The following is a 23,216-nucleotide window of genomic DNA, read 5'->3' on the forward strand; positions in this document are numbered from 1 at the left end:
AGGATCCCTACCCTTGTTTTAGAGGAAAATCAATCTGTCCATGAGAAATGTATTTATTTTTTCTTTTCTCTTTTTTTTTTTGTGGCAAGTATTTATGTTTAGTTTAACCAAAGGGTTGCACACTCGAGAAGCTGAACTAAACACACAGGCTTCCAGTGTTTTTTACTTGCCTTCCTTGCGCTTGTGCACATTCATGGCCTCACAGACAGTCGGAAATTATAAAACTCTTTTTAAAAATGCTAGATTTTCTCACTGCTTGGTTAAAAAAAATCTGAGGGAGCCACAACAAAGAGGCGGAAGAACCACCAGTGGCTCCAGAGCCACAGGTTGCAGACCCCTGGTTTAGCGTCTTAAAGTCTTGTTCTGATCACACCTGCAGCAACATTTTGACATGCTGATTCCAAGACTGTAAAAAAGCTTGCAAGTACCTCTGGTCAGCGCCCTATTTATAGAAAGTGGGGCAAATGCTTGAGTTGGATTTATCCGAGTGAGTCCGCTGTTTTTGCATCCAGCCCGCAGCACTCTTTGCTATGACATTATACCCTCTTACCAACGCCGCAGGCTGTCTGATGATTTTCTAAACTCCCCGCATGACAATATTTGAATCAGTCGTCAAGGCTAATAAAATACTAATTTCACTCAGTACCCAATTCTAAATCATCATTGATAATGTTAGTGTTGAAAATGTCAACATTCTTTGAAATGATGCATAAGTAAATGTTGATTAATGTTGGTTTGTTAACATCCTGCATCTAACCCTAACCATGCCCAACCCCTTAGAAGTTGTTTCAAAGAAAACTTGAGCAGTTTCTGTGCAGTCCTGCTTACTAACCAACAGACAGCTCAATGGCAGAGGTAAAAATAGCTCCCCCATGTTTCAGTCTGCTGATCTTTTCCATGCTGACCTGAGTGTTATCACAGTCCTCTCCTGATTTTCTGATGCAATAAATTGTCAAAATTGGATTTACAATTCTCTACGGCCTGTTTAGTTTTTGTGATTAATTCAGCACAACCCTTTTACAAGGAGTGTCGCTGCTTCAATTTATTGTCTACGTGACCGCCCCTACAAGCCAAGCGTTGGTCACATGGCTGAAAGAGGAAGACTAATGGAGTCATGCACCAAATGAAACCCGGCATGGTCACACATTGAATAACAAGACACGTTCTATAAAACATACTCTAGCGATATTTTCTTGTTTTGTTTTTTATTCAATGCACACTACAAGGTAAATTGTGTATTTGTTTACCGTATTAAAGCAATATCTGTACGCGTGTGTGACAAGCAGGAGTCAGCTCACTCCAAGTGTGAGGTCAAACAAGCTGCTCAATCCATTTCTATCCCGTTTGATCCAGCCTAATCTCACTAAGGTAATCTGTATCACGGCTGGCTGGCGAAAAAGGGCTTCTCAAGGCCTTCTTTCCTCTGCTTCCCAGCTCTTATCGACATATATTTCTACCTCGAAATGTACAAATGGATAACAGATGTTGGTGTCAAAGTGTGAGTTTTACTCCAAATAATTCAGCTTGTTGGAATTCTACACATACAGAGCAAATCTGAACATACGGTGAACCATTCAGTGACATTGACATCTGAAAGGCATACTTGTTCCGTCTAACCCTGACATACTTTGCGGAATACTAATATCATTCTTCGAATTTATGTCTGAAATGGCTGCCATTCCTCAGTTTACAGTCATCACATGAGCAGAGGAACCAATGAACAATCTAATGACCTAAAAGCATGCTTTATACGCCGTCTGTTAATGCTACGTGTTGGTTTGTGGTCTGCAGTCACGCAGCGTGGACAAGCAGCACGCCGTCATCAACTACGAGCCAGGCTCAGATGAACACAAAGTCAAGGACCTGGGCAGTCTGAATGGGGTGAGTACATGTGTCAACATAAACATGCGGAGGAAGAGCAAATGGTTTAAAAAAGGCGGATTGAAGGAGATCGATCCAGTCAGGTTTTAACTCGTCAATACAACCTTCTAATTGTCTTCTCTTAATCAACCCCTGAGCCCAATGAAGATGTTAATCAGGGTTGAGGTCAATTTTTATGTTAACCCAATTATTTAAATCCCTCCCTATGGGGACAACCTATTGGACAAATTATAAACTACAAGACAACCTTGGGACGTTCTATGCTATTGATCGACCGCATAGCTGAATGGTCCAGCATCTCATTGGGTCATTCCTGGATTAGGTTGTATTGTTTTTCCAGCACTCTCTTACTCCAACTGTACAAAAACTAATTTGTTAAATATCTCTTAATTGTCTGCAAAAATACTTGGAATCGACGCTTGTACCCTGCATAGGAAATATACTGTAACCAGTATGTTTACTTAAAACACAGAAGAGACAGGTCATTAATTTGAAGCAAATGGTAATTGGAGAGAACTTTCATAATGATTGGGAGTACATAAGAAAATGGAAATTAGAATATAGTTCTCTTTGACCACATTGTATGTTTTATATTGCACAGCAAAGCAGCTCCAGTACCAATATTGTGATGGCGGTAAGAAGCAAACTGTTTAGTCAGCATTAATGGCACTTAGGAATTAAAGGTAAACAACACGCATGTCAAGTGTGAGCTTCACACTCACAGAGTAGCGTTGCCAAAAAGCAGTGCTATCTCGAAATAGGAGTGCCCCTGTTTGAGTTTTTTTAGATAAAAGCTGTTACTTGGCTATTTCTTCTGCTTTCAGTTGCAAGCAAAAATCCAGGTTACGATCCTCTCCGCCGCTAGTTGGCCTAGTGCAGGGGTCGGCAACCCTCGGCTCCGGAGCCGCATGCGGCTCTTTGGCAACTCTGATGCGGCTCAGCTGCACAATCGCCGACCCCCCAGATTGTTGCGGGGAGATTCCGGAATTCAATGCCTCTCCCGGACATCACCCGGAGTCAACGTTCTCCAATTTTCACACGGACTACAATATTAAGGGTGTGCCGTGAGGATATTACTCTTAACGTCCTCTTGAACGTCATCGCGCCCGCCATTCACGAAATGCTATTTGCGTCCTCTTGAACGTCATCACGCCCGCCATTCACAGAATGGTATTTGCGTGCCGACCGGACACATGCATTTCGCTGCTTCTATCGGCACATGTATGAGATTGGAAGGCATACTGGGTGACACAGAGTACTCTGACGGTTGTGATATAAACAACTTTAACACTCCTACTAATATGCGCCACATTGTAAACCCACACAAAAGAAGAATGACAAACACATTTCGGGAGAAAATCCTCACAGTAACACAACATAAACGCAACACAACAAATACCCAGAATCCTTTGCATCCATGACACACCTGACTATGTTGTACACCCCGCGAGCACCAAACCCTGCCCACCTCAACCACGCAGGGAGGGCTGGTGGGGGGGTTTGGTGCTCGCGGGGTGTATAACATAGTCAGGAATGTCATGGATGCAAAGGATTATGGGTATTTGTTGTGTTGCGTTTATGTTGTGTTACTGTGAGGATTTTCTCCCGAAATGTGTTTGTCATTCTTCTTTTGTGTGGGTTCACAATGTGGCGCATATTAGTAGGAGTGTTAAAGTTGTTTATATCACAACCCTCAGTGTACTCTGTGTCACCCAGTATGCCTTCCAGTCATGTGCGTGCATCCGTGGAAGCCTCTCACAACATGTTGCTGGACTGGCAAGCAGTTTGTACATGTTGTAGAAGGTGTTTAAGGCAATGGCTTCATAGCATGCCCTTATTCTTGTCATCTGGGTGACCACCAGCAGATATTGGCGAGAATAGTTGCGGCTCCTATTGGCTTCCTCATTTTGTGAAACAGGTCGAAATGGCTCTTTGAGTGGTAAGGGTTGCCGACCGTTGGCCTAGTGAATGCCACAGTGAACCCCGCAAGAGCCGACCGAACCATCTGGTCTTACTCGCTAGCAAAAGCTAGAGATGGACATACTGTAACTTTGTTTATCCAGCCATGGGAATGAAGAAAGTCACTGTGAATTCATTGAATTAAATACATCCATCCATTCATCCATTTTCTACCACTTATTCCTTTTGGAGTCGCGGGGAATTAAATACATAAATAGTCTAAACATGACAGAGCGTGTAGCTGACTTGGTCAAGCAGTTTGAGCGTAGCACTACTAGCCTGCACAGAATCATGAGTTGATAACGCCGGCCACGGCCGTTAAAATAACTAAATGGCAGACATTTATCTATGAAAATATGGAGACGCTGCTGATGGTGTGTTTGACGGAGAAGCAGCTCGGAGGTGTCATCTTCAAAGTCCACTCTCCAAAGTAAATGCCCTACCTTATTATGACACTACTTCATAAAACTACTGTAGTTGTTTGTACTACATTCTATTGTATTGTTTTATCAAACAAAATTTCTTATCCAAAGTTTTTTTTCTTTTCCAAACGCATCGCCCTGTTTTGTTAAAAATGTATTTAAATTAATTCTGATGGGTTTCACAATATGAGTTTTTTGAGGTACAAGCTTTGTCGCAGAAACAATTCAATCTGTTTTAAAACATACATAGGTAGATGAAGCCGCTGGATACTGACCTCTCATACTTAAAATACAGCTACTGTTTTCCTGTAGAGCTAATAAAAAAACGACGGCCACAGCAATGCAAAGTTGGCATGTCGGCAATTATTTGCTTTAGCAGACTATTAGAGACTCTGGTTATTTAAATTGCGGCGATAATTGGATTTGCATGAATTATTATTGGAAGAAAGACACTTACTTTATGTATTGTATTGTTTATGCAGCAATAAACAAGATTATTGGTTAGCTTGTTGTTTCTATGCGGTACCATTCATAAGCAGTGATTAACCCTCACAGCCACCATCCCCTGCAGATGAGACCCACATGCAGAAAGTCGCTCACATCCTCTTCCAGATCGTCCACAGGAAGTAGGAGTCAGAGCCATTTCCTGCTTTGTCACCAACCGTGGGCTTGTTTGGTTGGATTGAGGGGAGTTTCCTGCTGTTGAGTCAGCAGATTTGTTGGGCAATGTTCTTATGTGTTGAACATTTACTTTGCTCCGTGATTCTAAAAATTGACATTTTAGATGTTTTGTGCTTAATGCAACATCATTTTGTTGGACTTTTTTGCAATGATTTTTAGAAAGACTTTAGAAATAATTGTAGACTTGTCTTTCCCTGCAGACCTTTGTAAACGACGTCCGCATTCAAGAGCAGATGTACATCACCCTCAACCTGGAGGACAAGCTGAGGTTTGGATATGATATCCTTCAAACTATCGTCTAGACACCCTCACAGAACATGTCTATCACACCGGTGTTACTCAGGGATGCATGCGCTGCGCTAAATCTGTGCACGTTTACTTGGTGTTTCCTTAACTTTGCCGATCTCACATACCAACTGGTTCACGGTGGAGAGAGGGGAGCTCACTGTACCCGAGGAGGCTCTCAAGGTGGGGCCGTAAACGCCAACCACCCCCCCTTTACCCACCTCTGAATAGTGTTCATCACCATCTGTCTTTGTTGGTCTGCCGCTAGCATGAGAAGTTCACCAGCGGCCTCCAGCTGAGCAAGAAGCCGACGGCCAAAGGTGAAACCACGAGCAAGTCTCCCGTTAAGACCCCGTCAAAGACGCAAAAGTCTTCTCCCAGTGGCGGCGCCCCGAGGAACGGCCAAAAAACAACAGATGGGGTCTCCCCCTCAAGAGAGCCCACACTTAAATCTGGAGACACTCACAAAGCAGAGGAGAAGATTGGAGGTGAGAAAATAGACATAAACCGTGCACTTTCAAACGCAAATCTCGGAATATGTTTGTTGTAAAATGCATTGCATTATTTTTGTGGAATTAATGAAAACATACACTCAAAAAAAACGCACCAGCACATTTTTATAGGTGTAATATTTTTAATGATATATCTTTAAAACAAGATACATAGCCGTAATGTTGCTCTGGAGGAACATGTCTAGCTTCTATTACTTATAAAAATCAATTGTAGTGGAACACTATTTCAGTGAAAATGTCTTATCTACAGGGGAAACTCAAAACATTTTAATATCATGTATAGGTTTGCTCATACCAGCAATTGGATTTAGATGGTGAAACTAAAACTAATTCACGATTCGATTGGATTCTTGGGTAACGATTCAATTCAGAATAAAAATTATATATTTAAAACTATTCTTGATTCAAAATGTATACATTTCTAATAACATTGGATGTATGATGACTGTATTATGCTGATAGTATATATTTGTACCATTAATTGATTAGCGTGGACCCCGATTTAAACAAGTTGAAAAACTTATTCGGGTGTTACCATTTACTGGTCAATTGTACGGAATATGTACTGTACTGTGCAATCTACTAATACAAGTTTCAATCAATCAATCAAAGTCAGTCCTATGTTTAACTACATTCCCCCATAAAACCCCCCACCCCCAGCTCTGATCAATTTCTATATTACTTAAAAGAAAACTATTTTTGGTTTAATACAATTCTACCCAAACATTGAATAAAGTCAAATACAAATAAGGCAACAAGAGAAGTATCCAACACTTTATTTATTTTTTAAAGTCAATCTGTACAGCATATATGAGCATCTGCCGGAGTGGCTGGACGGGACAAAAAAAATACATTAAATAAATTCATTAAAAATCATTACAAATAAGAATCACGACTAATCTGAAACACGATTTTGTTTGGACTCCCCAACATAACGAGCAACTCAAGATATTTCCAGCTTTCTTTGGTATTCTAATTTTGATGATTATGGCTTACAGCTTAAGAAAACGTTGAATTGAATATATCAGAAAATATTATTGTAAGCCATGATGATCAAAATTTTAACAAATAAAGGCTTGATATATGAGTTTGTATGACATATTAATTTCATATTATAAGTTGAATTGCTGACATGAATGGACTTTTGCAAGATATTTACATTTTTTGAGATTCACCTGTATTTCACTTTTTTGACCCAAATGTCCAGGATGCCCTGTGATATTCTACAACAGCCCACAGGGGGCAGAGTTGTGTATACTATGCTGTACAATGTGTCTGGGTGTGTTTCTCCTTTAAGAAAACATCACAATTTACTCAGGGCCAAAGGCGGTGCACTTGTCATCTAGTAAAAAAAATATTTTACTGTGCCTTATTTACCAACATAATCTTACTTCTTTTAGATAGTTTTTGTCAAGAGGGCATTTGTAATCATTGACATCCCTCACCAGCAGGGGTCCTTTTTAAGCTCCAGATGGTGAAACAAGTCCACATAGAGCTTGTTATTATTAGGGATTAAGTAATACGAGTTTCATCTTAATACAAAGCCATATGCCAGAACTACTTTTTCCATATATCTCAGCATAGTACCAATCACACACACGGGCACATGGCCTACTGTACTATATAAAGTGATGGACATACTGTATCCAATACATACTGTATGTATGCAAAGCCACCCACATGCATCTTTTATGAGTCCTACTTTTGTGGTTTTGTAGTAAATCTGCTGTGTTTTTGCAATCGTGTAGCGCCCACCCATGTATTAACTTGTACCAGACATGCATTTATTGTACTGTATATCGGTAAGAGCCCCATTTATTGCACACAAACACCCATAATTATCCTGCTATCGTGTGATTATGCCCTCACAGTGTGGGATGATTGATACTTAAGCAACAAAGGATGAGGCTTTAGCTTAAATTATATTAATAGTATACTATTGTACTTTACTATACTTTCATTTTTCGTCTTTGCTGCTCTATACAAATTATACACAATGAGTTATAAGTGTTTTCATCAAACCTCTTTGCTCCTGAAAGGCAAGTGTACCGTAGTGCTGATTCACTATTTGAATTTTACTGCAAACGTGTGTGTTAAGTGGTCGATAACTACTAGACAGGAAACAGGAATTATATATCAAAATAAATGATAAATGATAAATGGGTTGTACTTGTATAGCGCTTTTCTACCTTCAAGGTACTCAAAGCGCTTTGACACTACTTCCATATTTACCCATTCACACACACACACACATTCACACACTGATGGAGGGAGCTGCCATGCAAGGCGCCAACCAGCACCCATCAGGAGCAAGGGTGAAGAGTCTTGCTCAGGACACAACGGACGTGACGAGGTTGGTACTAGGTGGGAATTGAACCAGGGACGCTCGGGTTGCGCACGGCCACTCTCCCCAAGTGCCCACGCTGCTATATAAAGCACATTCAACGATGTGGCACGCTTAGTGTGCGTTCACACTTGTCGTGTTTCCTCCTGTTAAAAGGAACCTTAGTGCTTTTTGTCTGCTGATATGGCTAGTTTGCGTTTGTGAACGAGCACCAAACAAGAGAGATTGGTCTTGTCTACTAGGACTGTGAATCTTTGGCCACCACGTGATTCGATTTTATTGGATTCTTTTCAAAATCAATACTTTTTTAAAAACATTGGGTGCCAGTTTTATGATTAATTACATTCTTCTGTAAAATGCATAAACAGCTCTAATACACTTTTGTATTACTTAAAAGAAAACTGTTTTTACATAAAAAATTATACTCAAACATTTAATAAAGTTGAATTCAAATAAGGCAAGACAAGTATCCAACACTTCTCTATTCTAAAGTATATATGTACAGAAGATATGATCATCTACATCAACAATATGATTTGCCTGAGTGGCTGGACAGGACATTTAAAAAATTTAATAAATAATACAAATATATATATAAATATAGATTTTTTAAATCGATTTTATATATTTTTATATTATATGAATCGATTGAGAATTGTTACAAATAAGAATTGCAAAAAAAACAAATACAGACAATCGTGCCAAACAATTAAGAGAAAATAGGTTGCGTTCATAAATACATGCCTTTTGGTTTGGAATATTTGAGCCAGTGTGAACACGAGGAGAGTCACTAAAGTTTGCACAAAGGATCTTTTTGTTTTTTAATTTAGTGGTAGTACAGGTCATTTGATTCCAGACATATTAAAAGACCGCTACAAAAACAAAATACTCCACAATAAAAACAATGCATAATGATTAGATTTTTTACATTTAGAAATCAGTGGGAAGAAATAAAACTTGTTTACTCACACTTTTTATCATATATACAATTATTAATTTAATTGTCTTATTTTGAATACATTATTTATAACCTATATTTCACGAATAAAGATTTTTTTTGGCACAGACAGTACGTAAATATAGACATAGGCACATACATAAAAAGTACTAAGTGATGGTAAAACTAACAAATAATAGGTAAATAAACACCATCCATCCATCCATCCATCATCTTCCGCTTATCCGAGGTCGGGTCGCGGGGGCAACAGCCTAAGCAGGGAAACCCAGACTTCCTTCTCCCCAGCCACTTCGTCTAGCTCTTCCGGGGGATCCCGAGGCGTTCCCAGGCCAGCCGGGAGACATAGTCTTCCCAACGTGTCCTGGGTCTTCCCCGTGGCCTCCTACCGGTTGGACGTGCCCTAAACACCTCCCTAGGGAGGCGTTCGGGTGGCATCCTGACCAGATGCCCGAACCACCTCATCTGGCTCCTCTCGATGTGGAGGAGCAGCGGCTTTACTTTGAGTTCCTCCCGGATGGCAGAGCTTCTCACCCTATCTCTAAGGGAGAGACCCGCCACACGGCGGAGGAAACTCATTTCGGCCGCTTGTACCCGTGATCTTATCCTTTCGGTCATGACCCAAAGCTCATGACCATAGGTGAGGATGGGAACGTAGATCGACCGGTAAATTGAGAGCTTTGCCTTCCGGCTCAGCTCCTTCTTCACCACAACAGATCGGTACAACGTCCGCATTACTGAAGACGCCGCACCGATCCGCCTGTCGATCTCACGATCCACTCTTCCCCCACTCGTGAACAAGACTCCTGGGTACTTGAACTCCTCCACTCCTCCACAAATAAACACCCAAATAATTAAAATATTAATCATAATGTAATCACCTTATGATTATTAGAAATGTAAATTATGTCTCTGTATCTCTTTTTAAACTGAATTGCTGGACATTTTTTTAAACCCGCATTCAAAGCATTCCGTAGTTCAACTCCACATGTAGAAACTCAAAAGCTGACACTGCTGAAGCGTAACCTAATTTTACCATAACAATGTAAAAGGTTAATATAGTCTGATACCCCCACGCCCACACTTTCCTTTCTTTTTTAATCCAATTATTCATTACGTTTATATATTGTTGTATTTGAAGTGATCCTAATGGGGATAATATAGGTACATATTTATTATTATTATTCTTTATCAATATTGTTATTATTTTTTAAATTTTAGTGCAGTAATGTTAATTTTCAATACTGAGTTATCACTATCTACTTCATTCTTTTGTTTTTATTTTTTGATTTCTGGTATCATCGTATTTGCTGATGTACCATAGTTCTGTTCTTGTTTTTTGTTGCTTGTTGTCTCTTTCTGTCTTGTCCCCACAATTTCCTTATCTGTCTTTTTTTTCTTCTTTCTATCCCCTCCTGCTGATTGATTGATTGAGACTTTTATTTGTAGATTGCACAGTACAGTACATATTCCGTACAATTGACCACTAAATGGTAACACCCGAATTCGTTTTTCAACTTGTTTAAGTTGGGGTCCACGTGCTGCAGTCCGTCTGCGCCAAACACCAAACATATCCAAACATTTAATATAGTCAAATACAAATAAGGCAACAAGAGTATTCCACACTTCTTTTTTGTAAAGTAAATCTGTAAAGTAGATATGATCATCTACATCAACAATTTAATTTCCCTGAGTGGCTGAAGTACACAGATAAAAAAAGAAAGGCATACAAAAGTTTTTGGGATTTCTACAATAACAAACTACTAATAATAATGCAGCCTTAAATACGGAGTACTGAGTAAAATAATACATGCTCTCTTTCTCAGGAGATGGTGCAGCTCTGCCTCGTGGGACCCCCTTGTACGGCCAGCCGGCTTGGTGGGGGTATGGTGACACAGATGAGAAGAACTCTTTCAAACTGGACAGCAAGATCTCCGGCAGGAAGCATGACCTCACTGGTAGGACGTTCCACCGTCACACACAGGGAAACAGTTGATTGATGACATTCAAGTTGTGTTCGGTTAGATTCACATTTGAATCGATATGGTGCCAATTACTGGTACCTGGGAATCGATACTGGTACTCAACGGTGCCAATTTTCGGTACATTTTTGTGTGTTGATAAATGTTAATGGTTTGATGATAACATTTTATTTTTTAATCTAACATTCATTTAATGAGCTAAAAATGATAACTGTGCTGTCCAGTTTTAATATATTGTTTTATTATCACATATCGGAGTCTCATTTGCAATGCAGTTGCAGATCCAAGACATTAGATGGCAGTAATGTTTGGCTATTTATAGTATCTATCTTGGAAGAAGCTTCTTCCAGGAAGCTGAATGTGTATTGTTGCCCCCTACAAAGTGTTTGTACTGTAAGTATTGTGCTTATTACACACCAGATGTTAGATCGTATCATGCATGTTAGTTGTAGATTTCATTACCAAATTTAGAGATATTAAAATCGCCATTTAAAATCGCTAATGCTAAAAGTCGCTTGTCTATAGTGAATTGAATGTAAATTAGCATCATGCTAGCACTGTTTGGAAGATTGAAGCCTTACTTTACGTTTGGCGTTTTCTACCATAGAAACTTGCTCGGTATAGCTCGGTTGGTAGAGCGGCCGTGCCAGCAACTTGAGGGTTGCAGGTTCAATCCCCGCTTCCGCCATCCTAGTCAATGCCGTTGTGTCCTTGGGCAAGAGACTTTACCCACCTGCTCCCAGTGCCACCCACACTGGTTTAAATGTAACTTAGATATTGGGTTTTACTATGTAAAGCGCTTTGAGTCACTTGAGGAAAAAGCGTATATATATATATAAACATTATTTCACTTCACTTCAATTTCACTTGTGAAGTGAAGTGAATTATATTTATATAGCGTGTTTCTCTAGCGACTCAAAACGCTTTACATAGTGAAACCCAATATGTAAGTTACATTTTTCAAACCAGTGTAGTTGGCACTGGGAGCAGGTGGGTAAAGCGTCTTGCCCAAGGACACAACGACAGTGACTAGGTTGGCAGAAGCGGGGATCGAACCTGGAACCCTCAAGTTGCTGGCACGGCCGCTCTACCAACCGAGCTATACCGATTTGTTTGTGTTGAAAATTGCAACATTATTTGTAGGGAGTTTTGTTGCCGCTTTAGTGATTGTTTCCTTGAACGGTTATTTAGCCTGCAACCAGACTTGGCAAGTCTGAAACCGGACGTGACGTCACATGCAACAACGGTATCGAAATAGGGTACCGTTTGATTTTATGTGAATCAATAGCCAGTGGTACCGACATTTGGTACTCTACCGTAAGTATAATGGTACCTCTGTTTATGTACAGTGCAAATTTTGCCTCTGTTTTTGTACATTTCCTATATTTAAGTAATCATTGGGACTTTAACTTTATAAAATATGCATCCATCCATCCATTTTCTTCCGTTTATAAAATATGTTTTGTGTTATTAGTTTTGGGTGTCAGGAGCAGATTACTAACAAACTGAGGTACTGCTGTATTTTTCTGCTCTAGCGCCTTATGTTTATGACGACAACAATCGCGTCTGTGCACAACGCCTCATAGTTTATTCACCACTTAACGTCCAAACAGACATTGTTTTGTTTGAGCCATGTCCATCCAAGATCACACAAAGAGCTTAGTGACAGATGATGCTGTATATACTGTATATGTGTGCGCCCTCCGGACTTGACTGCGAGGTCACGTTAACTGTCACTGCATAGCCAGAGTAACAGGATTAGCGGCTACACCAGTGGTAAAAGAGCTTAGCGATATCAAATCAGTTTGTCCCAGACTGCTTTAGTGCGTGGGCTGTGCTCAAAATCTCATGCCACATCTGGATGGCATCTCTGGCAGCATCTTCACTAGCCTGCAGAATTATTTTGATAGGTTTTATTGAGTTTTTATCTTTTTTGGACTGAATGTGTACAAAAAGCTGGTGAATGGGATCTGCCATGTCTGCAGTGTAAGTAGGTGAGTGTGATTGCAAATTGTTTTACCAACTCTAGTTTGGGTATCTAGTCAAAAAGCTTTAATTTGCCTGTTTTTGAGGTAATATGATGAAAAGGTATTGAAAGCAGGTTCCTATATTTGTACGTGTGTTTTGTTTCCTGTGTGTCAGTGTCCTCTTCACCAAATTTAGTGAAAAGGCTACGTTGACGGCGCCCCTTTCGTCTTGTGCCCCCACCCCCTTGTGTATTGTCACTTATTGGGTGACGCTGCCACTGCACAAGCAGCTCCCCTCATTCCGCACATCACACTCACGCAGAATTTATATAGAAAGATCATTAGTTAAGCATTTGCTAGTACTCTGCTAAGCATGCCTCATTTCCATTTGAATAACTCCCCTTGTACATGCAGAGGAGGCTCATATTCCATCCATCCATCCATCCATCCATCCATTTTCTACCGCTTATTCCTTTTGGGGTCACGGGGGGCGCTGGTGCCTATCTCAGCTACAATCGGGCGTAAGGCGGTGTACACCCTGGACAAGTCACCATCTCATCGCAGGGCCAACACAGATAGACAGACAACATTCACACCCACATTCACACACATGGGCCAATTTAGTGTTGCCGATCAATCTATCCCCAGGTGCATATTACTATAGTGAATTTATTTTATAGTTTTTTTATGACGCTTTGAAGTAGAGATGCGCGGATAGGCAATTATATCATCCGCATCCGCATTGCCAAAGTCGTCATCCACCCGCCGTCCACCCGAACCAACATTTTATCAGGACTGTACCCGCCCACCAACCGCCCGCTGAAATACATCAGAGGTTGTCCGCCTTTACCACTCACAGAGCTATTTAAACCTGTTTCACAGAGTAATGATGACAATTGGAGCCGCTAACGTTTCTGCGACTATCCAATAGCTTTCATCCTGATTACAAGAATATGGGCGTGTTGTGAAGCCATTACCTTAAACACATTCAACAACATGTACGAACCGATTGTTGGTCCGGCAACATGTTGTGTGCAGCTTCCGCAATCACACGTACAAGATTGACAGGCATACTGGGTGATACAGACTACACTGATAGTTGTGATATAAACAACTTTAACACTTACTAATATGCGCCAGGCTGTGAAGCCACACCAAACAAGATTGAAAAACACATTTCGGGAGAACATCCTCACAGTAACACAACATAAACGCAACACAACAAATACCCATAATCCTTTGTATCTGTGACTCTTCCTGTATATATTTTACACCCCCCCCCCGCCCACCTTACCGACGCGCGGGGGGGTGGGGGGGGGTTTGCTGCTAGCGGTGTGTATAAAATAGTCAGGAAGTGTCATGAATACTAAGGATTATGTGTATTTGTTGTGTTGCGTTTATGTTGTGTTACTGTGAGGATGTTCTCCCAAAATGTGTTTGTCGTTCTTAATTGGTGTGGCTTCACAGCGTGGCGCATATTACTAAGAGTGTTAAAATTGTTCATATCACAACCATTAGTGTACTCTGTGTCACCCAGTATGCCTTGCAGTCGTGTGCGTGTTGCTGCGGAAGCCACACACAACATAATGCTGGACTGACAAGCAGATCCTACATGTTGTAGTAGGCGACAAAGCCAATGGCTTCATAGCACGCCCTAATACTTATCATCTGGGTGACTACCGGCAGTCATTCAGGAGAAAAATAGCGTCTCTTATTGTCTTCTTCGCTTTATGACACGGGTCTTAAATGGCACTCTGAATGGCAAAGGATACCGATCACAGAACCATGCATATCAAATATTTCCGGATGGTTCAACCGCCACCCGCCCGAATCTATTTATAATCTATTTTTTCGTCATGTCACCCGCCTGACCCACGGTTTATCCGCGGATGAGACCGCAAATCGGGCATCTCTACTTTAAAGCCTAGTTTTTGCTTGTTTACAATCCCACTGATAGATTCAAGTTAAAGGCTTAGTACTTATGTAAATTATGTCATTTGATGAATAGATCTTGCTGATTTAGGTTATTCTGACCTTAAGCCAGATAAGCCATGTGAATATCTGATCTATTAAGGTGCTATATTAGGGTTGGCCGATGTGGACAAAAAAAGTATATCTCGTATATGAATATAAATCTATTCAGTTTTCAGCGGTATTCACCGAAATTGAAGTGAATGACAACTGTACTGTAAACAGTCTGTGGCACTTTTATTAACCCAGTTAGTCGAGATGGGTATTAACAGCACAGAAAATAAACCGTTTAAGTAGCACAGAATTACATAACATAAATACCATTTTTAAAATAATATTTCTACATAAAATAGATAACATTGCTGTGCAAATAATACAAAATATATTAAACTAAACTATCAAAATAAATTTTCAGGCGGGCTCTTTTGATTCCCAGTCGACGATGTAATGGACTGTCATGCAAGTACGGTTCTTGTCAGTGCTAAGTACGTGACTTGACTTAATTAGGCGGCTGTAATCTTCCTCACTTTGGCATACATTTTTGGCAGCATTTTTTGTGCGTAATATGCAACTCAAGAACAGTTTTGATTTGGACTTACGTGGTAGACAACTCAAATTAATGTTTTATCCAGATGCATACATTTGTCCAAATGTGGCCAAGTATAAGCATTGTGGATTTCCCGGACGTCGTCTACATCGCTAAAAGACAAATCTAAAGAAGAGAATCCCTCTGCCATCTTCCACTAGTTTTGTTTTTTATATACAGTCGCAATCAAAAGTTTACATACACTTTTAAAGAACATAATGTCATGGCTGTCTTGTCTTTCCAATACTTTCTAAAACTCTTATTTTTGTGTTAGAGTGATTGGAACACATACTTGTTGGTCACAAAAAACATTCATGAAGTTTGGTTCCTTTATGAATTTATTATGAGCCTACTGAAAATGTGACCAAATCTGCTGGGTCAAAAGTATACATACAGCAATGTTAATATTTGGTAACATGTCCCTTGGCAAGTTTCACTGCAATAAGGCACTTTTGGTAGCCGTCCACAAGCTTCTGGCAAGCTTCTGGTTGAACTTTTGACCACTCCACTTGACAAAATTGGTACAGTTCAGCTAAATTTGTTGGTTTTCTGACATGGACTTCTTTCTTAAGCATTGTCCACACGTTTAAGTCAGGACTTTGGGAAGGCCATTCTAAAACCTTAATTGTAGCCTGATTTAGCCATTACTTTACCACTCTTGACATGTGTTTGGAGTCATTGTCCTGTTGGAACACCCAACTGCGCCCAAGACCCAACCTCCGGGCTGATGATTTTAGGTTGTCCTGAAGAATTTGGACGTAATCCTCCTTTTTCATTGTCCCATTTAAAGCACCAGTTCCATTGGCAGTAAAACAGGCCCAGAGCATAATTTTACCACCACCATGCTTAACGGTAGGAAAATTTTTCCTGGGATTAAAGGCCTCACCATTTCTCCGCCAAACATATTGCTGGGCATTGTGGCCAAACAGCTACATTTTTGTTTCATCTGACCACATAAACGTTTCCTCCAGAAGGTCATATCTTTGTTCATGTGATGTCTGATGAAACTAAAATTTAGCTGTTCTGACATGGACTTGTTTCTTCAGCATTGTCTACATGTTTTCAATGGGGTTAAGTCAGGATTTTGGGAAGGCCATTCTAAAACCTCAATTTTAGCCTGATTTAGCCATTCCTTTAACACTTTTGACGTGTGATTGGGGTATTTGTCTTGTTGGAACACCCAACTGCGCCCAAGACCTAACCTCCGGGCTGATGATTTTAGGTTGTCCCGAAGAATTTGGAGATAAACCTCCATTTTCATTGACCCATTTACTCCCTATAAAGCACCATTTCCATTGGCAGCTAAACAGGCCCAGAGCATAATATTTCCACCACCATGCTTGACGGTGTGTTTGGTGTTCCTGGGATTAAAGGCCTAACCTTTTCTCCTCCAAACATATTGCTGGGTACTGTGGCCAAACAGCTCAATTTTTGTTTAATCTGACAACATAACTTTCCTCCAGAAGGTCTTATCTTTGTCCATGTGATCAGCAGCAAACTTTAGACGAGCCTTAAGGTCTCGTTTCTGGAGCAAGGGTTTCCTTCTTGCATGGTAGCCTCTTAGTCAATGGCAATGCAAAAGGCGCTTGACTGTGGACACTGACACCTGTTGTCCAACAGGTTCCAATTCATTTCAGACCTGCTTTTTGGTGGTTCTCGGTTGACTCTTGATCATCCTGACCAATTTTCTCTAAGCAGCAGGTGATAGCTTGCGTTTTCTTCCTTATCGTGGCAGTGACAAAACTGTGCCATGCACTTTATACTTATGAATAATTGTCTGCACAGTCGCTCTTGGGACCTAAAGGTGCTTTGAAATGGCTCCAAGTGACTTTCCTGACTTGTTCAAGTCAATTACTGTTGTTTTCAGATCTGTGCTGAGTTCCTTTGACTTTCCCATTGTCACGTTTGTAACCAAGTCTAATGACTGCATCACATGAGCCCTAATTAAATGGGCTCAGAGAAGTCAACAGGTGTTGTCAATCATAATCATTCTCATAAAATTAAGAGGCCATGCCATTAAGCTAATTTGATTGTAACTTTTCTATATCACCAAAATTGATAATGTATGTTGCTGTATGTATACTTTTGACCCAGCAGATTTAGTCACATTTTTAGTAGACCCATAATAAATTCATAAAAGGACCAAACTTCATGAATGTTTTTTGTGACAAGTATGTGCTCCAATCACACTATCACAAAAAAATAAGAGTTGTAGAAATGATTGGAAACTCAAAACAGCCATGACATTATGTCCTTTAAAAGTGTATATAAACTTTTGACCACGACTGTATACAGTTTATGGTTATATGAGAACTGTACTTGCCTACTTAGTGAGGAACAAAAAAATAGACATACCTACTTGGCGAGGAGGCATCTTTGATTTATTTTTTTGCCTTTTAAAACCACAGAATGTTCAGACTCTTTGGTCCAGTCGTCAAACACTTACAGTTCAAAGACAGGTGTTGTCTATTTACTCATATATATCTATGTCTATATAATAGCGATGCAGCTGAGAAATTATAATTTTTTTCCCACCTCTAAACATTACCTTCCCATTTTAACAACAACATCGTCCCAGGTTAGACTATTCGCTGGACATAAACAATATAATTAACAAGTGTACAGCTTCCACATCTGTAGTGGAGTTGCAGGATTTATTTTTTATCATTTATAGCTAAGCCTACATTAAAAAAGATATTCTCAGGGTGGTGTTATGTCTTTAAGGAAAGAGTTTGGTTTTTTGTACTTCATGTTGAAAATAATATTTTATAAAAAGCAACTGTTCGAGTGAACAAGTGAGTGAAATGATAAATGTGTAAGGCGCTGAGAAACAACCTCTAAGGACACGAGTCACACAACGTTGTTCCTGGGCGTGGCACCGCTGCTGCCCACTGCTCCCCTCACTTCCCAGAGGGTGATCAAGGGGATGGGTCAAATGCAGAGGACAAATTTCACCACACCTAGTGTGTGTGTGACAATCATTGGTAATTTAACTTTCATTTCACTCTTGCGTAATTGCAAACCTTTAAAGTTCCTCTTTTTTTCCTTTTTGACCAAGATGTACTTACTCTCAAAGCATGCACTTAGACTCCTTGACACTTCACTATTTATATTCTTAAATTCCAGTTTATTTGCTTCCTAAAGCCCTTGTCGGCCGTATGTTGCCACAACTGCTCCGCAGCACGCAGCAGATGGCCCCCTGTAATTTTTCCGAGAGCATAATTTATCATATTTAGGTCCCACACAAGCTTTGTGTGTTCCTGCGAACAAACTGACAAGGCTGATGTGAAGCAAAAGATGGCCACCCGCAGCATGTTGTCTCTTTTTGGACTCACATGACTTGTCTGCTCAAATTAGACCTAAAGCGTTGCATGATTAGCTTGATTGGGGCGATAGTGGAAGCCGCTTGCCACTGTTACGATTCAAACCTCGCTCACAGCTTCCTCTTTTCTTTCTTTTTTTCCTTTTATGGCAGAGGGTAAAGAGGCCCGCCGGGGAGAGCCAACGAAAGAGGACGGCCACAATCTAAGCTACATGGAGATGCCTACCAAGGAGAATCATGTGGCCACTAATGGCATCCATGAGATTCCAACTAAGGACACAGAGGGCTCCGCTTCTCAAGGCAGCACAGGTAAAAAAGAATAATACACACCTGTTTTGTTCTGCATGGTTGCATAGTCAAAAATGTAAACGCACAATTATGGGCAAAATTATTGGGACACCTGGTTATTATGTCTACAGCAGGGGTGACCAGAATGCGACCTGTGGGCTTTTTAAATTGTTAAAAGAGCCATATGTAATAATTTATGTCAAGTCATCATTATATGGCCCTGATATGTCAAAAGGCATTAATAATGTATGTTCTTTTTGAATACCTTTCTAACTGATAACAGGATATGCTCATTTCAAAATTAGATTTACAGCCCCAAAAATATTATTGTTTTAATTTTGATGTCCCGCCTTCTACCGTTTGACCAATTAGAAAGTCAGTTAGTCAAGGTTGTCAGTTACGTACTGCCCTCTTCATCGAGCTACTGCCACTGGTAAAGTTACTAAACATGTCAGACCTTAGTAAATCTAAAAGGCGTCATTACGATCCTCAACTTATTCAAGACAAAACCTGGAACAAAACAAAGATTTGTATCGGGGTTGCCTTTAAAATATTGAGACGATTGAAAGCGTAGACGATTTTTTCATCTGACGCCAAACTTGCTAATATCCTCTTTGATAGGTAAGAAAGGCATTTAGGTTTTCTTATTACTTGTAATAAATGGAAATGGACATATCGTATTTAAACTGTATTGTCCAATATTGTTTATGATCTTGTCTAACAAAGCTAAGATGTTCGCGCAACGAATGCTTAGTGTGATGGTGCTTCGCTCCTAGTGTAATGCCTAGCATGCTAGCCCGGTCAATGACACATCGACATATAGGCTAACAGGGGAAATATATGCCTGTTGGCCTGTATGTCGATGTGTATTCGAACTGACAGGGCAAAATATATTTTCAACAAATAAAACCTATGTGGATATGGGTAGTTTCAGTGCCTATTTCGTTCTCAATATGCTGATACGCTGAGGAAATGGGTTCCAACTTTAGCATGGCAATATAAAACGTATGGAGACAGCCAAATCACATGATTAAAGAATTCCTCATTCGTGTAGCCCAGTGGTTCTCAACCTTGTTTCAGTGTTCCTGTGAATTTTTTTTTAATTCAAGTACCCCCTAATCAGAGCAAAGCTTTTTTGGTTGAAAAAAAGAGGTAAAGAAGTAAAATACAGCACTATGTCATCAGTTTCTGATTTATTAAATTGTATAAAAGTGCAAAATATTGCTAATTTGTAGTGGTCTTTCATGAACTATTTGGAAAAAAATATATAAAAATAACAAAAAACTTGTTGAAAAATAAACAAGTGATTCAATTAGAAAATAAATATTTTTACACATAGAAGTAAAGTGCCCTCTTTGGGGATTGTAATAGAGATCCATCTGGATTCATGAACTTAATTCTGAACATTTCTTCACAAAAAAAAGAAGTCTTTAACATCATTATTTATGGAACATGTCCACAAAAAAATCTACCTGTCAACACTGAATATTGCGTTGTTGCATTTCTTTTCACAGTTTATGAACTTACATTCATATTTTGTTGAAGTATTATTCAATGAATATATTTATAAAGGATTTTTGAATTGTTGCGATTTTTCGATAAATATATTTATAAAGGATTTTTGAATTGTTGCTATTTTTAGAACATTTTTAAAAAATCTCACGTACCCCTTGGCATACCTTCAAGTACCCCCAGGGGTACGCGTACTCCCATTTGAGAACCACTGGTGTAGCCTATAGGCTTAACTTGGTAAAATGTTTCCTCTTTAGTTTTGGGCGCACATTAGGCTGCTATGCATGCTCTAACTATTTTCACCATTGCTAGCGTTGTTTGTAGTTCGTTTTACTCTTTGTTTTCTTATACTACTGACAATAACCATATGATTGTCATTTGTTGTGATATTGTACGCAGGCACGACGTACTGCTCCCTGAAAATAGTCTAATTTATGTGTAAAATGTGTTGGTTAGAGATTTTTTTTGACAAAACGCTTGTCTATTCAGCTATTATGGCCCCAGCACCTCAGCCCCTAGAAGAGGCGGTTGAAGTTGAAGTTCCTTAGAGTATCCCAGTCGATAGAGCTGGATTCAGCTGCATATCTGGCAACCTCAGTCAGGGAGAGAGAGAAGGGACTACAGAATTTTGACCGTGATTGAAGTACCATTTCTGGCCACATTATTACATATAGCTCCTTAAAATAAAAAAGTTTGTATTGTGGAACACATTTTTCCATAAGAACTTAAACTTAGACAAACTTTAATCATCCACAAGGTACATTGTTCCACACAGTAGCTCAGTTACGATGATGGAAAGTCTAAGGATGGAAAGGACAATGCAGGTATAAATAGACAAAATATAGTGATATAAAATATAACATATATATGTAATATTTACACAATATATGTATATAACAAATATTATTACATAACAAGGTATACATTGTATATAATATGATATATATGTATTGTATGTACATTGTACATACAATACATATTACATAACAATGTCAACATAAATAATGGGTTGCAGCCTTGTCAAAAGTCCATATATTAGTGAAGATTTGTACACTCTGAACACAATTTAAAGTGCTATACAGTATTGTATATCGAACATGAACACAATATAAAGTGCTATACTTTATTTGTCATGAAAAAGGGAGGTTTTTGTGGTTGGTGCACTAATTTTAAGTGTATATTGTGTTTTTTATGTTGATTTAATAGTTTATGTTGACCACTGCTATACAGTACTGTATATCAAACATGAACACAATTTAAAGTGCTATGCAGTACTCTATATCAAACATGAACACAAAAAAAGTGCTATACAGTACTGTATATCAAACAGGAACACAATTTAAAGTGCTATACAGTACTATATAACGAATATGAACACAATATAAAGTGCTATATAGTACTGCATATCAAACATGAACACAATATAAATTGCAATACAGTACTGTATATCAAATATGAATACAATCTTAAGTGCTATACAGTACTGTATCTCAAAGATGAATACAATCTTAAGTGATATACAGTACTGTATATCAAACATGAACACAATATAAAGTGCTATACAGTACTGTATCTCAAAGATGAATACAATCTTAAGTGATATACAGTACTGTATATCAAACATGAACACAATATAAAGTGCTGTACAGTACTGTATTTCAAACATGAATACAATCTTAAGTGATATACAGTACTGTATATCAAACATGAACACAATATAAAGTGCTATACAGTACTGTATATCAAACATGCGCTGCTCTGCAAACACGTGCACACAGGCAGAATTCCCTTTGATGCCCTCACAAACGATCATCCACCCTTTTTCTACCGCTTGTCCCTTTTGGAGTCGTGGGGGGTGCTGGAGCCTATCTCAGCTGCATTCGGGCGGAAGGCGGTGTACACCCTGGACAAGTCGCCATCTCATCACAAATGATCAGAAATCACAAAAATCCTTACCTTTCACAACCATATTGCTAAAACAATGAACATATTAACACCATCCATCCATTTTCTACCGCTTATTCCCTTTTGGGGTCGCGGGGGGCGCTGGCGCCTATCTCAGCTACAATCGGGCGGAAGGCATATTAACACAATAATGATAATTAAATAAAATTGGATCCATTGTTAACTGACTTATTTACGGTTATTTAGTTAGAATGCATAAACCAGGGGTGTCAAACTCAAATACAGAGTGGGCCAAAATTTAAAACCGATAAAAGCCGCGGGCTGAGGTTGAACAAATTAACCTTTTTATAGGGACCCAAACAAGTTTTGCATTGAATATTGAGCAATCAAGGCTTATATAAGTTTATAGTGACATGCAAAATCGAGTTTCAAATAAAAATAATAATTAAAACATATCAAATAAAATTTAAACAAAAATTGAATGCCTCTTTTCGGCGGTGGGGTTGAGGTGAACGAGGTTTGGTGATAGCTGGGGGTGTATATTGTAGCGTCCCGGAAGAGTTAGTGCTGCAAGGCGTTCTGGGTATTTGTTTGGTTGTTTTTATGTTGTGTTGCAGTGCGGATGTTCTCCCGAAATGTGTCAT

At 39.4% G+C, this 23,216-nt stretch overlaps 1 protein-coding gene across 3 annotated transcripts in view; it reads left to right on the forward strand.

The window, feature by feature from the left end:
* Positions 1–23,216, forward strand: part of LOC133559435 (centrosomal protein of 170 kDa-like) — a 101,319-nt gene that overhangs the window by 42,261 nt on the left and 35,842 nt on the right. For all 3 annotated transcript variants that reach the window (XM_061911187.1, XM_061911189.1, XM_061911188.1), the window contains exons 3-8: positions 1,792–1,881; positions 5,144–5,222; positions 5,353–5,411; positions 5,497–5,716; positions 10,866–10,997; positions 19,021–19,176. In XM_061911187.1, the coding sequence (XP_061767171.1) occupies positions 1,792–1,881; positions 5,144–5,222; positions 5,353–5,411; positions 5,497–5,716; positions 10,866–10,997; positions 19,021–19,176 (736 nt within the window). The remainder of the gene's footprint in view (positions 1–1,791; positions 1,882–5,143; positions 5,223–5,352; positions 5,412–5,496; positions 5,717–10,865; positions 10,998–19,020; positions 19,177–23,216) is intronic.

The sequence above is a fragment of the Nerophis ophidion genome, linkage group LG09, assembly GCF_033978795.1.
Source record: "Nerophis ophidion isolate RoL-2023_Sa linkage group LG09, RoL_Noph_v1.0, whole genome shotgun sequence".
Taxonomy (NCBI): Eukaryota; Metazoa; Chordata; class Actinopteri; order Syngnathiformes; family Syngnathidae; genus Nerophis; species Nerophis ophidion.